The sequence below is a fragment of the Gigantopelta aegis genome, chromosome 10, assembly GCF_016097555.1.
Source record: "Gigantopelta aegis isolate Gae_Host chromosome 10, Gae_host_genome, whole genome shotgun sequence".
NCBI lineage: Eukaryota > Metazoa > Mollusca > Gastropoda > Neomphalida > Peltospiridae > Gigantopelta > Gigantopelta aegis.
This window is the reverse complement of record NC_054708.1, coordinates 48,856,723-48,877,100: the sequence shown is the minus strand read 5'-3', so window position 1 is coordinate 48,877,100 and position 20,378 is coordinate 48,856,723. Positions and strand designations below refer to the sequence as shown.

General features: G+C 36.8%; 1 protein-coding gene across 1 annotated transcript; it reads left to right on the top strand.

The window, feature by feature from the left end:
- Positions 1–4,854: 4,854 nt before the first annotated feature.
- On the top strand, positions 4,855–19,669 carry LOC121383663 (acetylcholine receptor subunit alpha-like 2). The gene is made up of 6 exons (XM_041513757.1): positions 4,855–4,996; positions 13,619–13,752; positions 14,154–14,198; positions 15,229–15,338; positions 18,720–18,897; positions 19,592–19,669. The coding sequence occupies exons 1-6, from the start codon at positions 4,855–4,857 to the stop codon at positions 19,667–19,669; spliced, it is 687 nt and encodes a 228-aa protein (XP_041369691.1).
- The last annotated feature ends 709 nt before the right edge of the window (positions 19,670–20,378 follow it).

The window sequence follows — 20,378 nt, the reverse complement described above, 5'->3', positions numbered from 1 at the left end:
CCTTCTCACTAGGGGCTGTGATCCCCCATTAGGTATTTGCATCCACAGGTTCATCTACATGTATATGATATAGCTAGCGCGGTATATCAGGTTCATCCACATGAGTATGATATAGCTAGCGCGGTATATCAGGTTCATCCATATGTATATGATATAGCTAGCGCGGTATATTAGGTTCATCCACATGAGTATGATATAGCTAGCGCGGTATATCAGGTTCATCCACATGTATATGATATAGCTAGCGCGGTATATCAGGTTCATCTACATGAGTATGATATAGTTATCACGGTATATCAGGTTTATTCACATAGGTATAATATAGTTATCACGGTATATCACGTTTATTCACATAGGTATGATATAGTTATCACGGTATATCAGGTTCATCCACATGGGTATGATATAGCTAGCGCGGTATATCAGGTTCATCCACATGGGTATGATATAGCTAGCATAGTATCCACATGGGTATGATATAGTTATCACGATATATCAGGTTCATGCACATTGGTATGATATAGCTAGCGCAGTGTATCAAGTTCATCCACATGGATATGATATAGTTATCATGGTATATCGGTTTCATCCACATAGGTATGATATAGTTATCACGGTATATCGGGTTCATTCACATGGGTACGATATAGTTATCACGGTATATCTGGTTCATCCACATAGGTATGATATAGCTATCACGGTATATCAGGTTCATCTACATGGGTATGATATAGCTAGCGTAGTATTCACGTGGGTATGATATAGTTATCACGGTATATCGGGTTCATCCACATGGGTACGATATAGTTATCACGGTATATCTGGTTCATCCACATGGGTATGATATAGTTATCACGGTATATCAGGTTCATCCACATGGGTATGATATAGCTAGCGCGGTATATCAGGTTCATCCATCTGGGTATGATATAGCTAGCGTAGTATTCACGTGGGTACGATATAGTTATCACGGTATATCTGGTTCATCCACATGGGTATGATATAGTTATCACGGGATATCGGGTTCATCCACATGGGTATGATATAGTTATCACCGTATATCGGGTTCATCCACATGGGTATGATATAGGTATCACGGTATATCGGGTTCATCCACATGGGTATGATATAGGTATCACGGTATATCGGGTTCATCCACATGGGTATGATATAGTTATCACGGTATATCGGGTTCATCCACATGGGTATGATATAGGTATCACGGTATATCGGGTTCATCCACATGGGTATGATATAGGTATCACGGTATATCGGGTTCATCCACATGGGTATGATATAGGTATCACGGTATATCGGGTTCATCCACATGGGTATGATATAGTTATCACGGTATATCGGGTTCATCCACATGGGTATGATATTGTAAGGATTTGGTAATGTGTGACATTACCAGTAGTGTATTTTATAAATAATATCTGCATTATTGTTGACGTTAAAGGGACATTCCTGAGTTTGCTGCATTGTAAGATGTTTCCTACTAATAAAATATTCCTACGATTAAACTTACATATTAAATATATTTTCTTGTTTAGAATATCAGTGTGTGTATATTCAATGTGTTTCTGGTCGTCTTAATATTTGTAAGAAGTTCAAACTGGATTTTGTCTTCAAATAATTTCGTACGTACAGAAAAACTATATTTTAGGAAATAAGATGAAATTTAACCTAGTACAAATATTAGAACGATCAGAAACATGTTTAATATACAGCCACTACTATTTGATGCAGAAAAAATATATTTGATATGTAATTACAATCGTTAAAACGTCTCTGTTAGTCGATAACATCTTAAAAAGTGCAGCAAACTCAGGAATGTCCCTTTAATAGAAGTAAACAAGAACGTTTGTTTACATTCTTGTTTACACTTATTTCAATGGCAAGTTGAATTATTCACAATTCATACGACATATCATTAGATTTGTTTAGCAGATGTTTTAGTGTAATAAATAAGGACCAGACCCAGTTTTAGGCCATGAAACGAAACTTATTAAGGAATAGAAATAGGTTTTGACTCTGCATGAAGTTAGGGAATAGAGTAAGCAATACTCAGCACATAAAGGTGTAGGTCCCGGGTATTGTGGATATGTATGTGACAAGTTCAATTGCAAGTGTATAAATAATAGAGTGTGTGCACACACGAGGCTTGTGCATGTACACTGATTAGGCAAACAACTGGATATTGTTTGTATTGTTTTGTACAAGTGAAGTAAGTGCGAGTGCACTAGTATTGGATATAAACAATTTGAGATATTGTTTGTAGACTACAGTATTTTTCTAGTGACGCGTTGGAGGATTTTTTAGTACAATATCCATTACCTGTAAAAAGATTAGACTCAGTCTGTTGAGTTCGTAATTAAATATCTGGGGATATCTTTCAAGGGGGTGGTCTACGGAGTATAACATTTATTATTATATACCAAAATTTTCGTCTTGGTCTGTAGTTTTCAAATCCTGTGTTTGCCACCTTGGCAAACCTTGCATAACTCCACAATCAAGATGGCGTCCAAGATGACCGTCATTTATAAAAATGAACCCTGAAACTGTAATATATGTCTAATTCTCTTTCTATGCATAACATCTGGTATTTAAATGAATCAGCGACTGTCAAAATGGTAAGTACGTATATCTTTAGAATTAAAAAGGAATATTATTTCAATAAATGAATCAAAATGGCTGCCAAAACATACCACAAGATGGCAACCCAATCTTACTACCTTACGTACAATAATTATTGTTGCATTTTTGTGATTTTGTTTTGTAATTGGGCATATTTTTGAGACATATGGCTACAAAATACATTAACTATGCATGTTTTAAGGTCAGAAATGTTTCTTTATACATATCTTTTCTTAGAGGTTTCGGAGAACTGCAATCAAGCTAATCAGGTAAATTTCATATAAACAAGTATTTTGTTAACAATAGTTTGTACTGGACAAATGAGAGCACATTTGCAGTTGGAGTGATTGATTTGCAGTTGCAGTTGTAATTATTTATACTGGAGCTGATGAGTTATCTTTCTATTAATTACATTTGGAATTGGCACAAAAGAGCAGACGACACCTGGAAATTCACAGTTATGTAATATTTAATGCAAGGTGTTGCTATTAACTGTCTGGCTTGCACTCCAACATACTACCTGTCTGTCCACGATTTACATAAGTAGATACATTTTCCCAAAAGGACTTTGCAGTGATGCTTATTTGGTTTCTGTTTTAAGAAACCTAAAATGGATTGGCACGTGACGGATAAAATTAGCATATGGTCACAGTAAACTGCCCAAAACATTTTCCAAGTAATACGATTGACAATGCAAAACAGGTCGCACGTAGTTTATCAATCAGTTTGAAAATATTAATTCCATGGTCATCATTTAAGTATTCCTATTTCTACATAAGAATTTCTAAAAGCTTTTGTCATAAATAGTTCAAATATATGCCAATTTTTATTTGCAGATATTGGTCAATTTTGTAAGTCAATGAACATTACAGTAGCTAGATGACTGAATCACTAAATTGCTAATTTCTCAGGCCATAACTCACATAGACAGAAAGTAGAGCTCACAATTTACAAGATACATTTAATACATATTAGATACAGAAACGGTGATTCTGATTACTGAAACAATATACAGAATATATATCATGGATGAGAACGACCAAAGTGAAACAACACCGAACGATAGGATATTTGAATCTGATAGGAAGGAAATGGTTTATTTAACGATGCACTCAACACATTTTATTTACCTGTTATATGGCGTCGGACATATGGATAAGGACCACACAGATATTGAGGGAGGAAACCCAAACCCTCTGTCGCCACTTCATGGGCTACTCTTTTCGATTAGCAGCAAAGGATCTTTTATATGCACCATCCCATAGACAGGATAGCACATACTACGGCCTTTGATGTACCAGTCGTGGTGCACTGGCTGGATGAATCTGATAGATGTGTGTCAATCAAGGTGGTAAGCTTATATTGGGAGCGGCTGACAATTGGGATCACAACGAACGGACCGTAGATGGCAAAAGGACAACTCATACCATGACCTCTGTCTTAGTATCTCCAAAGATTGGCGAGAAAGTATCTTTCCCACGAATACCCAGGATACAAGACAGAACTCTCGATGTATCGTCAGTACCCGGTAAAAAGGTTAAGATGTTTGTGATGAAGACTGTTAATGATCTCTTAGTAGGCAGCACTGTACTGTAGCATGTGAATGTAAAGCTGCAGTCGCTACTGATGAAGATTCTGATGCCGCAATGTGCACAAATGTCCATACTATACTGAGTCAAATTAAAAACTTCACAAATCTAAAATTCGAATAAAGTCAATGAGTGTTGAAAGCAGGTATTTTTCAGGAATAAATATTGTAATGGCAATGTCGACACTCCATTTGAAGCCAATCACAGCCCACGTGACCCGATCCATAGCACGTGCACAGCACCTTTAAGGCAAAAGTGGTTTTGCATGTGCCACTGGTCACGTGACTACAATAGCACACGTGTTTTCATCGTTACTTGTTCACAGTAGTCTGACACAACAAAAAAACACATTAAAACGATAAATGTTACGACTTGTTTCGATGCTACACCTGACAAATGTGCAGCGTTAACGTGCCATCGGTATGTTGCACGCGGAAACATCAGTAGCTGATGTTGCAAGGGCGTTGGGTTGCAGTCGACGGGCAATTTATGATCTGCGGATACGAGTACAACAAACGGGCACAACAGCTGGTCGCCTCCGACCGGGTAGAATATGTGTGACGTCATAAGCAGATGACCTTCATATTGTGTCGGCTGCGAACTGCTCACCTCCACGCACGGCGCCCATATGTTGGACCCATTTGGACCCAATTTCATCGACGTCAACGTTAACTGTGGGCACAACGCCACTTGTGATGGACTCAGAGGGAATGGAATAGAGTCGTGTTTAGCGATGAATCAAGATTCACACTGCGATTTGCCGATGACAGGTAGAGGGTTTGGAGACGACGTGGTGAACGTCTCGCTCAGTTTTGTGTCAGTGAAGTTGACAGATTTGGAGGCGGAAGTGTAATGGTTTGGGGGTGCTTTCTGTGGAAATGGACGTTCTCCACTAAGTTTTTGTCATCCGTGGCAACCTCAGTGCTGCTGCATACCGCGACCAGGTGCTGGCTTAGGAACTTGTGCCCTTCATGGCAGCTCATGGTTAGGTCCTCCACGAGTCCAAAATATTGGGCTCAAGTACTTGAGGGTCAAACTCGACCCGGACCCGAGTACCCGGCACTAACACTAGATGATAATGAGATTAAGGAATAAAGTTAAATAGCATTATGCATCTTAATTCCAGCGCTGAACATGGATGCCAAATCATGCCATTGTATTGCATTTAGAAACCGGTTGATATATTCAGTGATGGATGGACGGTCAGTTTGAAAAGAGAAACTAGCGCATGGTCACATACTTATTGTGTAACTTATATCGTTGATTATCTACTGCTGAAATTATTGTCCTACATTGTCCAATGTATTATAGTTGAAAATTGTATTCCACCTTTTACGGGTACTCGAGTCCTGTGAACGGAATCGAGTCTTGCTAGACTCGACCCGTGCCTGAGTACCCGAGTACTCTTGGAGACCCTACTTATTGTCCAGGCCTGATCTTTCAGCATGGCAACGCCAGACCCCACACTGCCATCTTGACAAGGGATTACCTGAGGAACGCTTTCAAGATCGTCCGACCTGAATCCCATCGAACACGTCTGGGATGTGCTGGGAAGACGCCTGCGCACTCTTAGGAACCCTCCACATACTTTGCAGGAACTCTGTGCCTCATTAGTGGAACAATGGTGCCGTATCCCTAATGCAGTCTTTACACGTGGGTACACATGGAGGGCATACGCGCTATTGAATCTGTGATTTCATCAGACGACTCTGCTTGTGAATTACCAGTTTGACTGTTTGTGGTTTTGACAAATGCTGTGGGCGCATCGAACACATTTTTGACTCAACATTTATTTCTATTCTTTCTTTGGACGTCATACAATTAAAAAAATACCTTATTTAACACGTTATTCTGTCATATTTGCTAATTAGCCAAGATGAAACGGTTGTGAAGTTTTTAATTTGACTCGGTATATTCTTTCTGTCATGTTCACAGAGGGATATGGCAGTGAATCAGACAATTAAGCTTGGAGCATACTGCTTCATTTCAATTACTGAAGACTTAACGTGTGTTTGATTTGATGTTAACTTGCCGGTCGGTGGATAAGGGTTCATCCTATTTATATGTTATCATTTTGTGCTAAGCATTGTTCAAAACAATGGATTACAAACTTATTCACTAGTTAGTTGACAAATGAACATTTCATAAGAGACTAGGAACTGTATCGGTTTATAACAATGGATAATTAGAGCAATAAAGATAAGAAAGTTTTTTCAATGTATTTTTGTCCAGATTCCATGCCCTTTACAGGAATACAGATCCATGCTTTGTAGACAACTCTTGATACTTTCAAGGCTAATGCAATTTTTTATGGTAAGAAATCCCATTTATAAGTAACTGGGCAACCTTTAACCAAACATATTGATATTTGGGGTAATTAAGTTGAACAAAAAGTGTTTTGTTTTATATAATTGCTGTTGATAGCCATATTGGATGCATTTTCACGAACCATATCCAATAATTAATAAGAAACCAGGCATAGCGTTCATGCAGACAGTACTAGGAATACATCTAAGCGCATTTGCAATCATTTAAAAATAATTTGCTCCATTAGGAAGCTCTCATAGGCAACCAGTATCACTTAATGTAAAATTCCTATTTTTGGTCACCATCTTGGACGCCATCTTGAATTGTGATATTATGCAAGGTTTGTCAAGGTGGCAAACACTAGATTTGAAAACTAGAGACCAAGACGAACATTTTGATATATAATAACAAATGTTATACTCCGTAGACCACTACCTCCCATTTTTAGGCTACTTATGGGATCATATTTGCTCTACTATTTCGACAGTCTGCATCACCAGGGTTCATCCTGTTTTAACATGATTCCTTGCCTGTACGTCATTTTCCGGCTGATTTTAGTCGACATGTTTTTCAGTGACTCATATGAAAGCCATTCTGCAGAACGCCAAAGTTGTTCACGGTTAGCCTCTAACTGTCTAGCAGCACTGGGAGATTAACCGACCCACTCAAATGAGAAATAGGAAGCGGGGTCCACTATATTTTGTTTTATATTACCACTATCTCGTATCCTCCGGAGCCGGGCCCGTCCGCACCACTATACTAACCGTGACGACTAAACTATACCTTAGTCGGATATTCTCTTTTTCAGACGAATCAGGTTTCATATATAAATTGCACTTCCCTGGATTTGCACTACCAAGTCAACATTATACGTAGAATAAGCACTCCCCAGTGTATATTATACATGTAATATACACTCATCCAGTCTATAGTATATGTATAATATGCATTCCCTCTAAATAATATGCACTCCCCAAGTCTATATTATACGTAGGCTATAATATTTTTTACGCACATAATTATATTTTTGGTGGGCTTTTTTATGTTTGTATGACCAGTACACTTGGTAAAAGCTGGTATAAATGCATAGCACTATACCTTCTACATCTAATGACTGTCACTCTAGGGGTTTTTTTTTGTTGTTGGTAGGGGTTTTTTACGGGATGCAACCCATCTCGTCCCTACAAGCTGTGCACCTTAACGGCCTTAACGATGCCACACACGTGGACATATAGATCGGACTTTAAACTTTAGACCTTCGTTCAAAATGTTATGTCAAAATTGCTCTCTTTTTCTATATTATTAAATAGGCCAATCCTCACTTTTTTCTCGAATTTGTGGACTGTCCTTAAAAGCTGCAACATTCCCGGAAATGAGGAAGCAGACAAGTTAGTAAAAGAAGGAAGCAAAATGGTCTAAGAAGAGCTAAAATAACCAATGAGGAGATGAAGGCCATTGTAAAGCGCATGTACAAGAGACGGTGGCTCCTTCAACACCCAGATCATAACAGCAGAGACAGTTACTACCAACATTCAAGACCAGGTGATAATGATGCGACTGAGAACAGACCACTGTAGACTCAACTACCACATGTATACCAAATTCCAAGTGGGATACTGGAACCTGCCAGTGTGGTACAGCATCCGTGACTGTAGAACATTTCCTGCAACATTGTCTCACCTAGCAGAACCAGAGAAAAGCAGTCTGGCCTTTAGATGAACCCCTGAACGAGAAACTCTTTGGCCCCTTTAAAAAAAAAAAAAATCTATTAACGTTTTCACTAATTATATTCCAAACTCTAACCATTTTCAACTCCCCCACCCCACTCCCACCACACCCCACCCCCACGCACACATCTCCTCCCTTTGTGTCTTGGACCCAACCACTGGCGAAGTCAGAGATTGTGCTCGAGAGAGAGAGACGTTTCCTGAACCTTAATTGGATATAAGCACTTTAATATGATATCCTATCGAGCATGCGTTCAACTGCGATGTACCAGGGACACGTTCATCCAGCCGTTTGTCGCTAACGCTTGCTAAACTGGTTTGTTCGCTACAAATTAAACCGCATGGCCACATCAGGAACCAGTCAAAATACATCTGGCATAGTTTTAGCAAAAAAATGGCTGGCTGAATTTTTATTTAACCAGTTTTATCCAGTCAAATTTGGTATCGGGATTCAATTGGGTTAAACAATTTCAAAGAGCAAATCAATTCTAATGTCTAGTAACAGATAACCTTGATCTTGCCTCTTGTTTTATTAACAGTGTAATGTTTTGAGATAGAATAAGACGAAGATGTATTAACAAGTAGGCTCTAATATAATGTGCTATCGGAAACGATCCAAGTCTTCTTTATAAGACATGTATATATAATTTAATTATGGTTTTGTTGTCGCAGTATTTAAACTAGCTGCAGTGTCCTTTAATATCAGTTTACAACATAATACAATTTGCAGATGTATGGAGTGTCATTTGTTAAATGAATTTAGATTACAAATGTATAGATTGTCAATGGAAGCACGCTTCATAAAGAAAATATGTAAGATTAGAATCTGCGCCCATAACGTAAATGAAAAATCTGGCAGGTATCGAAACATCGAAAGATTAGAAAGAATATGCTAGATGTGTAAACTAATGTTATTATTTATAAACAAAAGAGTACGATATTGGGGAATAGGGGGAGGACAACTACCAATATTATTTGTAATCCATGTAAAAATGCAGTGATTGATTCATACTAATACGAATAAATATTGTTATCCAGATTCGGGTATTTTCGTTTAATTCGGGCAAAAATAAGCCTCCCCCAACCCTACAGGAATGGGAGCACGTACTCGTATGTATACTATAAACGTCACTTTATAATCGAGTGTCCACGTTACAAATATTTGTATTGTTATAAGCGGCCACGTGTGTTTCATGTTATACAGTTTTTAACCACCCGGTAACATTAAGGAACTGAATACACTTAGAAAATATTTAATACAGGCAAATAGAATTAGAGATCAGGTACTGCAGAAAGCTAGTTAAAGCTAGAAATATAATACACCCCTTTTATTTGTACATGATTATATTTATTAAACCACACCGGCCAATGTTTTGTACATAACATATTGCATGTTTCTACATGTTGTACGTGTAATATGTTAATTAAGTTGTAAAAGTCAAAGCAAATAAAGAACATGAACTATATAAAACGATTTTGTGGTAGCCAGTTAACGTTGTTTTTGTTTTCAATATTTGTATTATATTTAAATACACATGTATATAATATGTACATATTGAACAAAGGTATATATATTGTATACCTTTAATTTAATATGTCGTTTAGTGACTCATTGGCATATTAGAATAATTAACACTTATTATATGTATTAAACATAATGAAAAAAGTGCCTTTGATTTATAAATCACAGGCTGTTGTGTCAAACATTTGGTAATTCCGACTCATTAGAGGAAACCCGCTATATGGTTTCCGTTTCATTTCATTTCAACTTATTTTCGTGCTTATATCCAATTCAGGTCCAAGCACACTGTCATGGGCACACACCTCAGCTATCTAGGCTGTCTGTCCGGGACAGTGGGTTAGCTGTTAGTTGTTAGTGAAAAAGAAGAGTGTGTAGTGGTCTTACACGAACCCACTGAGTCGTTAAAACTCGCTCTGGGTGGGAGCAGCGGTGCAGAAATGGAAAATATTTCACTAGCCCGCTGGACCAGAAGCAACTAAAATTTCCTAGCCGGCCAGAATTTCTACAAGTCTGAGAGTCTAAAGAAAATATACATTTGTTTAGCAATATTTTAATATCACTGGCGTAGGAAACGGGGATGAGTGGGGTGTGAGCCACTCACTTTTCTTGATCCAGTAGTAACATGTATGTATGTGTATATACATGTATGTGTGTGTGACACACACACACACCCCCCCCCACCACCACACACACACACACCCCCCACACACACAACACACACCACCCCCACACACACTTTTTGGCACCTTCCTACGCCACTGTATGTATATATATATATATATATATATATATATATATATATATATATATATATATATATATATATATATATATATATATATATATATATATATATATATATTTAATGACAAAAACATTAAAGACACTTGGTAAGTTAGCAAAGGAACGAAATCAGACCCCAAACTTTGATTGACAAATCAATACATGTTGAAATATTCTGATCAAGACTACGTTATTCACATTTCTTTCATATAGATTTACAAAATTCATTTAATAGAAGAATCTATTCAAAACACACCGGCAACCATACTTTCAACGTAAAAAAATCATTATTTTCAGGAACTACTGACCTTTGACAGGGAAGTAGGCTAAATCGGAACCACTATCAAAACGGAACCATTTTTGTTGGCAAAAAACGGAACCGATTTGGCTATAACGGCACCTCAATGTAATTGCAAAAAATAATATCTTGTAGATATATAGATTGTCATGGGCGTACATAGGATTTTGCAAAGGGGGGTTCCAAAATAGATTGCAGAGATATTGGGCATATATTTCTATGTTGAGTAAATATAATAATGTCAGATATCAGTGTCAGACATATTAAATTATAAAAAAAAGCGATTTCAGGGGGGGTTTCGGTCGAACCCATCGACCCCCCCCCCCACCCCCACCCCCCATATACGCCCATGATTGTAGGGTGCCCTTTCAATGAACGCTAGGTTCCATTTGTCCAATTTGGTTCTATTTTCATTTGGGGATGTTTTGGCATGGTTTCGTTTTTGCTATAGCCCGTTTCCGGAATGTCGGGCTTGCGCAGATCGCAACTCTTAAGTCGTTTACTGGCAATGCGGCGCATACATGTATTATTGTGTGTTTCGACATCAGTCTAAAACGTTTGTTTGAATGGTTTGGAATTCATGCATGACTGATGCGTAGCGAGGATTCAATGCAAAAATCAAATGATAATAATAAAAATAATAATAATAAAATAAGATAAAATTATAATACAGTCAGTCAGAGAAAGATAGATCGCTGTCGAACTGGTAGTTGCATTTTTTAATTCGTCCATCAGAATTTGGCGAGCGGGCGAGTACTTTCTGCACTCCTGGGTGGGAGCCGTTACCGGGCTGCGAACCCTGTACCTACCAGCCTTATGTCCGATGGCTTAACCACGACACGGTATATGTTTTCCATTAGTAGCCAGGGATCTTTCATATGGACTTTTCCGTAGGCAGGAAACCACATAAGCAAGTCAAGCAAAACTGGCATTGGGAAAATCTAATCAGAGAAACGATCCACCGAGGGCATTTGATCCTTCGACCCAAGCACTTCAGGCGAGCGCACTTTTGATTGAGTCCGTGTTAAACACGGGTGGATTGCGAAGATACCTTTGTTGCAGCATAAGCTACCATTGCTGGGTAGTATGCAGCTGGCATTGAATGTGAATTTTTCCATGTATTTGATGCGAAACATAAACAAATTAAAGGTTGGGGTTTTTTTGTTTAACGACATGACTAGAGAACATTGCTTTATTAATCATCGGCTATAGCATGCAGCTGGCATTGAATGTGAATTTTTCCACGTATTTGATGCAATACATAAACAAATTAAAGTTTGTTTGTTTTTTTGTTTAACGACATCACTAGAGAACATTGCTTTACTAATCATCGGATATAGGATGTTAAACATTTGGTAATTCAGAGGAAGCCAGCTTTATGTTTCCATTAGTAGCAAGGGATATTTTATATTATGCTCTTTCCTACAGACAGGATAGCACATACCACGGCCTTTGATATACCATTTCATATCGTGTATTACTTTTAAAAACATTGACCCAAGTTATAAAAGGAAAGGTAAAATAGCTTCGGCTATTAGAAAGGGTGGGGTTTTTTTTTACATTTTTAATTACATATTATTCACAACTTCTGATATAAATTATCGATTTTAGCAAATCGATTGTGTTTTTGGTTGATCTAGTGTTTGTATTAGCTCAGAATACATTGTATGCGAAACAGGAAACGTACTGGGTTCAGTGGCTTTAAAGTAGTTTTCTTATGAAGGGATCATTTTAAAAATCCTGCACCTACATAAATTATTTTGGACACGTATGAACGGTTAAAGCGGAGAAGGAAAAACAACCTAAATGAATACAATATATAATATGTATTATCAAAGTGAAGGTTAAAAGCTGAAAGTTATTATACCACTAACAATCGTGTTTCTTTAATAGATCAACACCTTGCTGTGACAATACCTATTATAACAAATGAATACACGCTAAAGACTGCCCCGCTGTAAACAAGGTCAGCAGGTTTTGTGGGTGCTGGTACGTCCAAGTCAAAACATCCATTGTGTCCAGTCCACTAACGCCCGTTGACCAATGGGTAACATCCACACACAAATCGTCCAGCTGGTATGAAAAAACCGAGAACTTTGCCAACTTATGTCTAGAGTTAGCATTTCATATACAGCGGTGTATACATGGCGATGTTTTTGTGGTTGATATTTTTATTGACGCTGATTCAAAACGGTACTGTAATCTTACTAACTTTTATATACATTATACATTGTATATGTATATACTAGTATGTATGTATGTATGTATGTATGTATGTATGTATGTATGTATGTATGTATGTATGTATGTATGTATGTGTGTGTGTATGTATGTATGAATGCATGTATGTATGTATGTATGTGTGTATGTATGTATGCATGCATGCATGTATGTATGTATGTGTGTGTGTATGTATGAATGCATGTATGTATGTATGTATGTGTGTATGTATGTATGTATGCATGCATGCATGTATGTATGTATGTGTGTGTGTATGTATGTATGAATGCATGTATGTATGTATGTATGTGTGTGTGTATGTATGTATGCATGCATGCATGCATGTATGTATGTATGATGTCTGGGTCGTAAAGCCTATTAACAGTGTGAACTACGAAGTATTATATTCGATAAATGCATTCAGAATTCCCTTTGACTCATTTACTTCAATTTTTTATCTGACGGTTGAGAGAAATTATTGTAACGTCACTAATGCTACAAATTCAGGCTAATAATTATTTCTTTACTTCCACAGACGTACGGTGTCAGTATGTGACAAGCGAAACTAGCCTGCGAGCTGCAATTCTGACTGGATACGACACCGATATTCGCCCGTATGCAGTAACGACGGTGACGACGTCGTTAGGTTTGATGGCATTGAACAAACTGGTAAGCCATTTTGATCAACACTACTAAATAATGGAAACGCCGGTTTTCGAAAATAAAATGTTCTCATATAACTAACATATTAATATTATCAACAATGGAAGCTGTAACAGGCATGCATGCAGGAATTTTAGCGGGGGGGGGGGGGGGGTCTAGGCTGTGGCGACAGAAGTTTGTGTATGGGGGGTGGGTCGAGACATGCTCCTGCGGTGAAAATATTGAGAGAAAAAAAGAAAATTTGCTTCAGCAGAAAGATGTTTTGACCCCCCAACACCCCCTCCTGCATTTAACGCTTGTGTTATTATTGTGTTAAAAAAACGTGAACCTCTGGTCATGATAATTTTGTCATGTGAGATAAGGAAATGTGGAATAAATAAGTATGTGTTCTTTCTCAATCTTTTTAGGACATGAGTGCACAAATGATGTCACTGACAGCGTTCTGGTACACGGTAAGTGGGGGTGGTAGTTATAATATTACGTAGCCCAGTGGTAAAGCGCTCGACTGATGCACGGTCGGTCTGGGATCGATCCTTGTAGATGGACCCATTGGGCTATTTCTAGTTCCAGCCAGTCCACCACGACTAGTATATCAAAGGCCGTGGTATGTGATATCCTGTCTTGCTACTAATGAAAAAGGCCGACACCTGCACTCATGGCAGGCGTGCACTACAACAACTTGTCCTGAATGTGCACGTTACACCCTATGACCTGACTTGACCTGACCTAATGGAAAAATGTAGCGGGTCTCCTCTTTGAGACTTTAACATGCAATAATATATAATAATATAAGCAAAGTTACCAAATGTTTGACATTCAATAGCCGATGATTAAAAAATGAAAGTGCTCTAGTGGTGTCGTTAAACAAAACAAACTTTAACTTTATAATATTATCTGTAATATAACTTTCAAGATGCATGTTGATCTTTAAAACTTGATTCTTATAAGTTTCCGAAACATTTCACCAAAATGACGGATCCAGAGATCATCTTTCTCTTCATACCCAATTGTTTCATATTTTGTGGTAGATAAAACAAAATCTAACTAACAAACAATATATAATTTTTCAATAATCTAAAAACCCTTAATTTGGTTTCCTAATGTCCGATGTAAAAGCATATATATATAATATATATATATATATATATATATACATATATATATATATATATATAATATATATACATATATATATATATATATATATATATATATATATATATATATAATATATATATATATATATATATTATTATACATACATACATACATACATACATACATACATACATACACCCGCTTCCTACGCCAGTGTTACTGCACTAAACATTTTTATTTGAAAAAACAAACTAAAACAAGACAAACAAGACAACAACAAACATCAATGTATTTATTCAGTGTATACTGTTGTTTTAATGCGTTAAGTGACGTTATGGTAGGTATTACAATGGAATTAGTTTGACACTGACTTCTCTGTTGTAGGTATGGCATGATACTCGTCTAACCTGGGACCCAACAGTCTACGGTGGCATCACGCAACTCGTCCTCAGCCATAAGAAGATTTGGAAACCACCACTTATTGTGAAAAACGAGTAGGTATCACATCTAGTGTCCCTGTATAAGACCGAGTTGAATAGTTTGTCTTGTCTTTACTACCTTTGTGACACAGTAGTACCAATGTTTTGACACCCAATAGCCGATGTGTATTTTTGTGCTGGGGTGTAGTTAAACATTCATTCATTCAATACCAATGTTCATACAACATAGTGTGTACTTCCATCATTCCAGCCCACCCACCCCCACCCCACCCCAAAATTAATTTTAAAGGGACATTCCTGAGTTTGCTACACTTTTTAAAATGTTATCGACTAACAGAGACTTTTTAACGATTGTAATTACATATCAAATATATTTTTCTGCATAAAATGTTAGTGTCCCTATATTAAACTTGTTTCTGATCGTTGTTTTTTCGTACGTACGAAATTATTTGAAGACAAAATCCAGTTTGGGCTTCTTACAAATATTAAGACGACCAAAAACACATTCAATATACAGACACTGCTATTCTAAACAAAAACAAAAAAAATTAATATGTAAGTTTAATCGTAGATATATTCTATTAGTCGGAAACATCTTACAATGCAGCAAACTCAGGAATGTCCCTTTAATTCATATGGTTCGTTCCAGACCATATACAATGTATAGCTTGCTTGGTAATAATGCAAATATGAAGAAACATTGTTATCTTGATTTGAACTTTTGTTTAATTCTGGCAAAAATCGCCCCCCTCCCCCCCCCACTACCAAATACACACACACACACACACGCACGCGCACACGCACACACGCACACGCACGCACGCACACACACACGCACACGCACACAATGGGAGCCCGTACGTACACAAGGAATCAGAGTTTGATGTTTATTGTCTTTACGAAAAAAAAACACGGACGTAGCCCAGTGATAAAGCACTCGCTCGATGCGCAGTCGGTCTGAGATCGACCCCCGTCGGTGGGCCCATTGGGCCATTTCTCGTTCCAGCCAGTGCACCACGACTGGTATATCAAAGGCCGTGGTATGTACTACCCTGTTTGTGGGATGGTGCATATAAAAGATCCCTTGCTGCTAATCGAAAAGAGTAGCCCATGAAGTGGCGACAGCGGGTTTCCTCTTTCAATATCTGTGTGGTCCTTAACCATATGTCTGACGCCATATAACCGTAAATAAAATGTGTTCAATGCGTCGTTAAATAAAACATTTCCTTCCTTCCTTCCAATATGCATGGTCAAAACCTAATCTCTGCACAATGCAGAGTCGAATGGGTATTTGGGAAAATAGGGTTGATTCCTTGAATCTCTATCTAGTGCCTCGTCTATATATAAAAGGACAACCACTACCGAGAAGATCCTGTACTGGATAATGCATCCAGACAGACAGACAGACAGACAGATATTTTATTAAAGTCTCATCCACAATATTACATAAATACACAAATATTCTTAATAAAATAATAAAGAAGTTACTCCTTATGGAGTTACGAGAGACTAAAACGGAAAAACTATTAAAATAAACACATATTATAATAAAATACACAGTAGAGATAAAAGTGTTGAAATATATACATATATATGACATGAATTAACCATATAAAAACCAGTTACGTCTTTTTAAAATATAATAACAGGTTTTGGCGCATAAAACAGACATACGTGAATCGCGAAAAAAAACACATATGTGAAAAGGGTACCAGCCCATAAAGGTCACATTTAGTATGCACTTAGGACAGCCTTCACAAAAAGCCCAGTTTGATTGTAGTTCATGTTATAGGTAGTAGACCCTACACCAGTTTTCACATGGTATGATAACCACTATACTTTAGGAATTTTACAATAGAGGCTAGTTCATTGGGGGGTTTTCGAATACGATTTTTATGTCAATGAGTTATGTGTGAAAAACATATGTGTGAAAAACATATTTTCACGAATTACGAAGCAATGAGTGAAAATATGGTTTTCACACATCACGAGTTGACATAAAAATCGTATTCGAAAAACACCATGAAATGGTCTATTTATTATATAGGCCTACATCTTTGCTAATTTTTGACAATATAATTCCGCTTTTCCGATCAAAAACACGTAACGCCATGATATATTTCTTTTGATGGAACCTTTCCAGAAAATTTACTTGACTATAGACTTTTTAAAAGAAATTTGAATAAAAATTATCTTTATTTAATTATTAAATTAACATTTATTTAATAATACTGCCGTGCAAACTTAAATACGAAAAACGATACAAAGGGAGATAGGCTAATTTAGTCATGAACTTTTACACAAAAGTAAATACGATTTCTATATTTTTACTGTAGCTAAAATACATTGAAAATATAACTTTTCAACGGATATCACTTTTATGGTTTCCGTAGATCTATATAGAGGAGATTCGGGTAATTGCGGACACTCTGGCTTCCGCTGCATTTGCCACATGGAAACAGAACACTACACGATAACGCCTATCTAAAATTTAAATGAACTTGATTGGCAGTTTTTCCTGTCACTATATATCACAATCAGCCATTGGGAAGATTCTATTTTGTTACCGTAAATTATAATAAAGTAGGAATGGTAAGAGGAGGCGAAATGCGGACATACGTCGGCAAAGTGCGGACATGGTCAATGGATACAATTTTTTTTTGATCCACAGCATTTTAAACATTTATTTTGTTACAAAATATAAATAACTAAACTAGTAAATCTGTAAAATTATCTTTTATCAGCTTCTGAAGAAACAAACCGAGTAAAACCACGTTTTTGTCTCTTGTGCCATTCAAACCGCATTGATCCAAATGTTCCTATTTTAAACACAATGGAAATGAAATAAAAATGAGTTTATTATTATATAAAACAAATATTTATTTAGAATAGATCATCCTTGCAGTGTACTTACTATGTTGTCCGCAATTAAACTACTGCGGTTTATGTTGTCGTTCAACTGCGGACGAGTTTATTCTGTTAATTTTAATATTGTTAATACGATTGTTTTTTGTTTTTTTAAATTAAGTTATGTATCTTATTATAAAAGATTCTTAAAATAGACAAATGTATTCTCTCATTCTGAAATGTTTTACTCGAATTTTGGTAGACCTATCCAGTGAAAACGTTTGAAGAAATAAATTATATCACGTGACCGATGCCAGTGTACATGTGACATAAGATACTATTTTTGTGAATGTTGTTTGTTTTTGTTTTTAAAGTGACCCCGAGATAAAATAGAAACATGGATTTTCAAGAACTATCTGTAGTCTCATTACAATTTGCAGACAATAAAATGTAATGTTTAATGTACGAAAATGGAATGTAGCGGCAGTATGGTCGAGACTGTCCGCATTTTGCCGATGTCCGTAATTACCTGAATCTCCCCTATTTCATTGCTATCTGTATAATAATAGTAATTAATTTTTCTGTCAGAATGAACAAGATTGGTATGCTATCGGAAGCCGTGGTACCTCTCAGAATTGTCAGCAGCGGCTATGTTATTTGGGTTGCTCCCATCACGATGAACACGATATGCGAGGTGAATGTTCAGAGTTACCCATTCGACAGCCAGGAGTGCTTGGTGGAACTCGCTCCGTGGGGATACTCTACGGTAACGTCAAACGTTCAAACCATAGAGGGGTGGGGGAGGGGGTTTCGAATACGATTTTTATATCAGCTCGTTATGTGTAAAAACCATATTCGAAAAAACCATATTCGAAAAAACACCAAGAAATGGTCTATTTATTATATACATCTTTCCTAAATTTTGACCATATCTTTCGCTTTTTGTTAATATCTTTCGCTTATCCTATCGAAAACACGTAACGCCATGATATATTTCGTCCTATGGAACTTTTCCAGAAATTGTACTTGACCATAGACATTTTAAAATAAATTTGAATAAAAATTAACATTTATTTAATAATACTGCTGTGCAAACATACTTGACAAAGCGATCCTCCAAAAACAAAACGAATCAAACGCCGATAAATTATTATACTTACACTCAATGACACTACATTGTGTCATCATTATTTAGCTTCGTATTCAGTTCGTATTCATAATTGCACTTTTTTTTTTTTTTTCAAATACGATCAGATGCATTGGTAAGCATTAAACTTAAACGAAGAAATGAGACAAAGGGAGATAATTTAATCATGCACTTTTACCATTAAGTAAATAACATTTCTATTTTTTTCACAGTTGCCAAAATACAGTGAAAATATGACTTTTCACCGGATATCACTGTTATGGTTTCCGTAGATTTATATATTTCATTGCTATATAATTACGTTATGTTTTAGTGTGACCGTCCTCCTGTGGATATGAAGCATCTGGCAATGAATCCCAATAGCAGTGACGACCTTATCAAAAAGTCCTAGACTGCCTTGTGCAAAAGAAAATATGGTTTTGATGCCACTGTGTGATTTAGAGAATACCGGTACTCAACGAGCTACTCGGCAATACTCGTGAATTGATGTTCTTTCCTCGACAAAGGCTCAGGAGGGACAACATAAAATCACAAGTGTAAGATAAACGGTATTGCCGAGTAGCGAGTTGGGTATTCTATTTATTACCCATTATCAATCTTTATCATTTTATAAAATATGTTTAAACAATACTGTTATTGAAAACAAGTTTTTAAGTTGAGAACATGAGACAGCGTTGCGTCATAGATGTGACCTACGTATCGCTGATGATGTAAGTGGTTGACATGAATATATATATATAAAAAAAAAGAGTTACGGTTGTTTGTTGTTGCCCAACAGTTGTAACGTCAAAGCCCATAGTTAAGCACTAATTGACCCCTCCGTACGGCATGATTGACAACCGCGCTGGACCAATCATGTTTCGCGGTTCAAAAACCGCGGGCCCAAATTTGCTTGGACGCCATTAGGTTAGACAACATAATTTGTTTCCATGTGTAACGTTTTTGTATAGTTAGCATTAAAATTAGTTAAAATAATTGTCTCCTCCAAAAGAATTATAATCATAGTAAACATATACTTCTGCTAACAAGTGTTAACAGCGATGACAACTATGCGGAGCCTACGATTGACGTAAAATTAGTGTTTTTCTGCGAAACCGTCA